This window comes from Tinamus guttatus, unplaced genomic scaffold (genome assembly GCF_059628265.1).
Source record: "Tinamus guttatus ecotype Peru unplaced genomic scaffold, ASM5962826v1 Tinamus_guttatus_pri_ptg000226l, whole genome shotgun sequence".
In the NCBI taxonomy this organism is placed as follows: Eukaryota; Metazoa; Chordata; class Aves; order Tinamiformes; family Tinamidae; genus Tinamus; species Tinamus guttatus.
Window position 1 is genome coordinate 3,052,331 of NW_028288760.1, and position 6,665 is coordinate 3,058,995.

A 6,665-nucleotide genomic window follows, 5' to 3' on the forward strand; every position below is an offset into this window, starting at 1 on the left:
ATGAGGTTTTGTTGTACTATGTTTGAGTATTGCCCTTAAGTGTGGGGGGAAGTGCAGTAGCAGTTTGTGGGTTTTCTTTTTGGTTTCTTGTACATGCAGTGACTCTTGATCATATTTCCTGCAGGCTGGAAGAAGCAGGAAACACAACTTCTCTGCCACAGGTGGGAGTGCCGAGTCAGACTCTTCGCTTCCAGATTTTCAGAAAGCGTCTGCAATTTGCATTGACATCTCAGAAAGCTCCATTTCAGATTCCGAATTAGAGGTGAAGAATGGAGAGGACACAGATATCAGTATCCCAGAAGAGTTTGCCTATGATAATGGTGAGGCGTTCCCTGGCATTACAACACACATGCTAGCAGCAATAAATGTTGGGAAGGAGGTGCTACCTGGTGGCAAACATGATGAAGAAGTGCCCAAAGCTGACTGCAGTCCTGAGATTTCATCACGCTGTCAGAGCTCTCTCAAAAATCCTGGGAATGTTTCAGATCATGGGTGCACAGATCATTTGCTTTCTTTGATCCCATCTGACAATGGAAATGGCTCCCAAAGGAAGTCGCCACATTCCTTTCAGTCTGATAATCCTGCCAAGGAAATGGAAGAACCCCCTTTGGAAGCATCAGAAGACGATGGTAGAAATATCCCCTCTTCTCCAAAGATCTCCGAGCAGGATAAAGATGCAGGTCCCAGCTCTTGGCACAGTGATGATATTTACTTAAATAAGATCTGTGCACAGCAGGATTCCAGTTCTACAAGAAGCAGAGTGAAAAGGGATGGTGAAATTAATAGTATGTCTGTGGATCAAAATACAGAGTTAATGGGGCTTCTGCTGGCAGACCCTTTGAAACATCTGTATTTGGTGACTGACCAATTTAGTAACCCTGCCCTTTTTCCACCTGAGAAAGATATTGCAACTGATAAATTAGTAGCATGTCTGTCCTCCAGAGATTTATCACTGTCAGAAGGTGAAAATAATACACAACTTTTCCATGAGAAACTTGCATTCAGCAAGCTCAATAAAATTGTATCTCTGCCTACATCCATGCCAGGAATTTGTGAGCAAGCCCATACAAAAACTGAAATCAGTTCACATGAATCTCTGCAGAGGATGGCCACGGGAAATCCAAATAATTCAACGGCTGAAAGGCAAGCCATTAAGGAAATGGGGAGGGGACTGCTTTCTTCTGACTCCTCAAAAGAGCAGTTGTTTGAAGCTGAGAACTGCTCCTTCAGGGGTGAAGATGACACAATTTTTATTAGTGACGAGGTTCTCCTTCCAGCTGATGAGGATACCTTGTCAGAAATACTGACTCCTGTTGATGAAGTGTTGTCCTATGGAAGTGCTGACTTGCCATCCTCTAGTAAAAAGGATTTGTCACTTCCAAGTGAAGATCTCCCTCCTCCTCCTCCTCCTCTTTTGGGTGTAGATGCAATGAAAAATGATGATTCTAGCTTTAGTATGGATGATTTCCCATCTCCACCAGAACAAATGATATTCTCAGAGACTAGACAGTGTATGGATGAAGATATATCACTGAAAATGGATGCATTACCCCCATTACCCAACAACACTGTGCCTGAAGAATTTCATCCACTCGATCCAGAGTCAACTGATGCCTTTTCAACTCGGGATGCTAATCTCTCAGAACAATCTTTAGTTAAAGAATGTGTTTCCAGTCCAAAGAAGGACTTACTAGAACAAGAGCAAGGAGGATGCGAGATGTCTTTGAAATGTTTGGAGTTTCTGCCTGTGCCAAATCCTATTTCTTCTGATGATGCCAGTAAAAATACTGAGTTCATGAAGAAACTATGCAAAACACACTCAACGCTTCCCAAAGCTGAGGAGGACAGTGATGACCCATTAGCATCATTTGAAATTGGAGACAGAGTGTTGGTAAACAAGACACAATCAGGGACCCTAATGTTCAAAGGACAGACTCGCTTTGATAGCGGCATTTGGGCTGGTGTTGCCCTGGACAAAGCAGAAGGGGACAACACGGGAACTTACCAAGGAGTGAAGTATTTTGAGTGTGCTCAGAATTGTGGCATCTTTGTCAGGCCTCATCAAATCTCACACTTGCTAGAGGTGAATGAAAGTGCTCCCAACTACACTGAAGATGAAGACTCCTTCTCTGGTGATGAATCCTTCCCAGGAGACTGCAAATACACTGAAGATGAAAAGCAGGGAGCAGGGTTTACGGAGCAGAAAGCTGAAGATACAAATGGTGTAGGAGGATCAGAAATGAAGGAAAAAACATCCAGGTTACACCTTGCCTTGCTGTCTGGAACAGGGCAAAAGTTTCTGAGTTATGGTCAGTGCAAGAGTAATGAATTCCTCTGTCAAAACAATTTAATGTGTTTGCAATCAGATAAAGAAAAAGCAGAACTGGAACTAATAAAACAAGGGATCCTTGCAGATGTCCTTCCAATGGAAAATAAGACCAGTTGCAGAGATGAGGGAAACACAAGCAAAAATATTTGTTGCTCAGTAGAAGATCAGAGGAGAAATAATCTTGCTGATGATATCGCAAGTGAACTCAGTAAAAAACTTCTGTTTGATACTTTAATTGCATTTTCTGAAACAGCTCAACATAAACATAAAAGTGCCTTTGAAAAAGAGGTGATGAGTTATAGCAAAGGCCCACAACAAGAAGATAATCAGAAACAATCTCTCTTCAAAGAAAATCCAGCTGATAATTTAACTGAACCATCAGCAAAGCTTTCCAAGGTTTTCCTGGGTGATTTTGATGCGTTTAGCATTCATGGTTGTCAGACAGTAGCGGAAAGAATTGTAACTAAATTTGTGGATGATGCAATTAAAGAATATAAGAAGATTAAAAGAAAACACGGAGAAAAAGCAGACAGGATATTTCATTCATCCTCAGATACTTCTGAAACCCCTTTGCCAGTAAGTAGAGTGGGGAAGGTTTTGTATGCTTGGGTGTCAGACCTACAATTGGGTCTACACAGGCGAGTGTTTGAGCTGTCCAGTGAGAAGCTGACCTGCTTCTCACATACAGAATTCCCAGGAAATCCAATTTTTACTTCCTCAGTAGTCCGCCAGGAAGTACTACCAAATATAGGAGAAAAAAAGGAAAAACGTTTTCTTTTGGAGTGAAGTGGATTCAATTCAGAATTAAAATATTAGAAAATATCAAAAATTCTCATGGAACTCAAATTTGAAATTCTAATTCTGAATTCTGCCAAATACATTCAAAATAGACATTTTCCTAACTCATCAGTGGTCCTTTCTTTGAGAAACACAAGTATTCTTGTTCCTTTAAGTGTAACCATAAATCAGCTGTTAAGCATTTCAATACCTCTAAAAATCATGTAAAATATGGAATATTATGTCATCTGGCTTTTCTTTTTTCCCTGCTCAAGTTCCTTATAAAACTCCTCGATGCCGGTGTTTTTGGAAGCTCTGAAGATTTTGATCAGCCTGATTGCGACCAGTGTACTCTGGAGAGACAAACACAAAAGCAAAACTTGTACAAGTCGGATCAGTGGCGCTCAGCTCCTTGGAAGAAAACCGTGGAGGTTCCTCTTGTGGTACCACATCACAGTTCATATGTTAAGAAATTGTCTGCTCAGGCTGTAGAAGAATTATGGACTCCAGAAAACATGCAGGAAAACTGCAGGAAAATCAGTGCGCCAAAGCATTGTGAATGTGATGACTTCTCAGAGAACAATTTGGAAACAGAAAGCAAGAGGATGTATAATCAGGTATTTTTAGAGCACTAACTATTTTTAACTTGTTAACCACGCCTGTTACCAGTTTGAGTTCTTCCACAAACACTAAGAAAACCTTTCAGTTTATTTTGGTGCAAAAACTGTTATGTTTTCTTTTTGTTACAGATTATATTTGATTTGACTCATGAGTTGCTATGTGCAGAATATCATGCAACTGTAAATCCAAACACATATCCCTGGCTGAAAGAAAATTTGGGATCTCATCGTTCCAGGCGTCTAGGTGGAAAAGCAGATGTCAATGAGGTCAAGGTACATTCTGGAAGTGTAGAGTGCGCAGTAATGAGACGTGATGAAGAGAGAAGAGATTGCAATGGCAAAATGGCAAAGAGCTGTGAAAACTGGGAGGGTTATGGCAGCACAACTGAGAACAGCCTTGTTCAGAAATGCTTGAATAAATACAGACTGAGTTGATTAGTTAGGCTTAAATATTCCAAGTGCATGAAACCCTGTAGGGGAGTGGGAATGGGGCTTCTAAGTCTTCCAGGTTATGAAAGTCTTATGTGTAAAATGTGTTGATCACTATTAACCAGCTGCTTCTAAATCAACTCGCTAAACTTTAGGGACATCTCTAGATCTGGAGCTGAATTTTCAAGTGGCACCATGCCTGTCACTTGCCACCTTCACAATGACAGATTTCCTATGAGAACAATTCTTTTCAGCCCTTTTTATTTTGTAGACATTTGTTCAGGGTGAAATTATTAAAATAATGAACTTGGAAAAGAACGACATAGAAATGAAAAGAAAAATCCTTAATATGACCAAATATGGAAACTGTAAGAGAGACAGAGTGGACCTCATTCTGGTAAGCAGACACCCAAGTGGAGCTTATTTCACTTTTAAATGTAAGAGTCAAAACTGCAGAACTTCAAGTCATTGTTTTCCTTTTCAGTATGTTTGCAATAATAATCCACTGTTGTTAGTTGTTATGAGTGGTGTAACTGGGCTTTATTAGAAAAGGAGGTCACTTTTTTTTTTAGTTTTGGAATTGAATTGATGCATGCATGAAGCTGTTGGATTGGGCTTGCAGCTTCTTGTACCTTGCAGAACTGATTATGCTCTTGTTCCTGAAATAAATGTTCATATCCACATTATATTTTAGATTCAAGAGCTCCACAAAGAAGAATCTCAGTGGACTTACTATGGTGATGATGAATTAACTGTGAAGATGAGAATAACTGAAGACATATTCGATAGCTTGATCCTTGACACAATCAGAGTTCTTAATAAGATCTATCTGACACGAGGCTGTGATTAGGAGGATTTGCTAAAAGGCCCTAGCGGTGGAATTTTAACCTCTGTGACTTTTAAGGCAAAAAAAATGCACAATTAAGAATTTTAATTTTGAATTGTATTCCCACCATGTATCCCCAATACCTTAGGCTAAGCTATATGTCCATGTTTACAATGAAAGGAAGCTTTATGCAGATAGAAGATATTTCTCATGTTTAACCCTGTTTTCTTCACCAACAATGTCCTTAGAACTCCCTGGCAGGATCCAGATCTAGAGTTTCTCTTCTAAACAGAAGCCACATCCTAATAAAATGCACTTTAAATGGGACACTTTCCTACCAATAATTGCTGTTTTATGAATTTCCAAATTCTAAATGTGTATGTATATTTATGGAAACATTTAAGTTCTTTAACATTCAGTTCATGAGTCCTTGAATTCCTACAGCATCTAAACACAAGGTTGCTGTTGTTTTTATTGGGGGGGGAAAAAAAAGGAAATCAAGAATTCTATTTTATTTTGTATTGGAAAATTGGAAAAATTGAGATTTTTAGCAAGGTGATCATGCTTACTTTTCACTGTGTGCCCCTGTCATCCCACCAATTTCAAACTGAGAAGACCAATGAAAAGTTAATATTTAATAGTGTTCTAATACTATGCAAATATTTATTTATCTTGCTGGTATTCATAAATTCTATATTACTGAATACTTATATTTAAGTAGATTCTATTTATTCAAATCATCTTCATTCATGGCATCTTTCAAATGAAATAAAAGCCAGGTAATTATATATAAACTAAATTAAAATGTATTTAAAATCACAATACATAATCTAGTTTTAGTGAAAAAGCAGAATATAAACTCATTTGGGGTTCCTATTTTTAAATACTGTGGGTTCAAATAATTATTTTCATATGGAATTGTTTGCTTTGAGTAAATAAAAATGTATCTTTCACTTTTTATTTATTTTTCCTGAAATTCCCATTGATTTCAGACAATACTGTACACACTTCTACTGCCTATGAATTCTAGTAAACTAGGGCCACTTAAAGCTCCTTTTAGCTAGTTACCATATGAACAGAAATCAAAAGGCAAATCCTAGCCTGAGAAGCTTGAATCTTACCCTTTACACTATTTTCATGTCCTGTGTGAGGCATTCTGACGTGTGGGCCCTGCAAAAGATGATACTTATGAAATGCAGCATTAGATAATTCTCACCCAAGGAGGTGAGAGTTCATCTCCCTCCTCCCCTTATCCTCATTGATTAATTAGTCCAGATAAGTTATTTGTTCTAAGATAAATGTTTTCTTTTTGTCACCTTATGGTAGAATTTAATTCAATTTTTTTTTTCATCCCAGACTTGTAGACAAATTGTTGGATACAGAGACAAATCTATATATTGAAGCTCTACATTTTTTCTACAGTTTGCTGTCAGTAGAGTTTCATACCAGCATCATCAGCATCCTTCCTGTGTATTTAGAATGAGAGCTATTAAAAATAATCTATATATGTGAGCTGATGAAGGACTTGCCTTTTTCCAAGGTGGTGCCTTATGTTACCCTGGCTATTGCACTTGAGGAGGAATAACCATTATATTTGCAATCAGGTTTGTGAGTGAAGCCTGGATCTTTGTAAGATGGCCATATACAGAAGGACATAGCTATAAAGTAACAGCAGCTGATGGGA

The 6,665-nt window shown here is 38.4% G+C and overlaps 1 protein-coding gene across 1 annotated transcript in view; it reads left to right on the forward strand.

The window, feature by feature from the left end:
• The window catches only part of CCDC187 (coiled-coil domain containing 187), a 31,650-nt gene extending 26,605 nt beyond the window's left edge, over positions 1–5,045 (forward strand). The window contains exons 20-24 of the mRNA XM_088525446.1: positions 125–2,914; positions 3,382–3,723; positions 3,856–3,999; positions 4,427–4,552; positions 4,850–5,045. Of these exons, the coding sequence (XP_088381572.1) occupies positions 125–2,914; positions 3,382–3,723; positions 3,856–3,999; positions 4,427–4,552; positions 4,850–5,005 (3,558 nt within the window). The 3' untranslated portion in view covers positions 5,006–5,045. The remainder of the gene's footprint in view (positions 1–124; positions 2,915–3,381; positions 3,724–3,855; positions 4,000–4,426; positions 4,553–4,849) is intronic.
• The last annotated feature ends 1,620 nt before the right edge of the window (positions 5,046–6,665 follow it).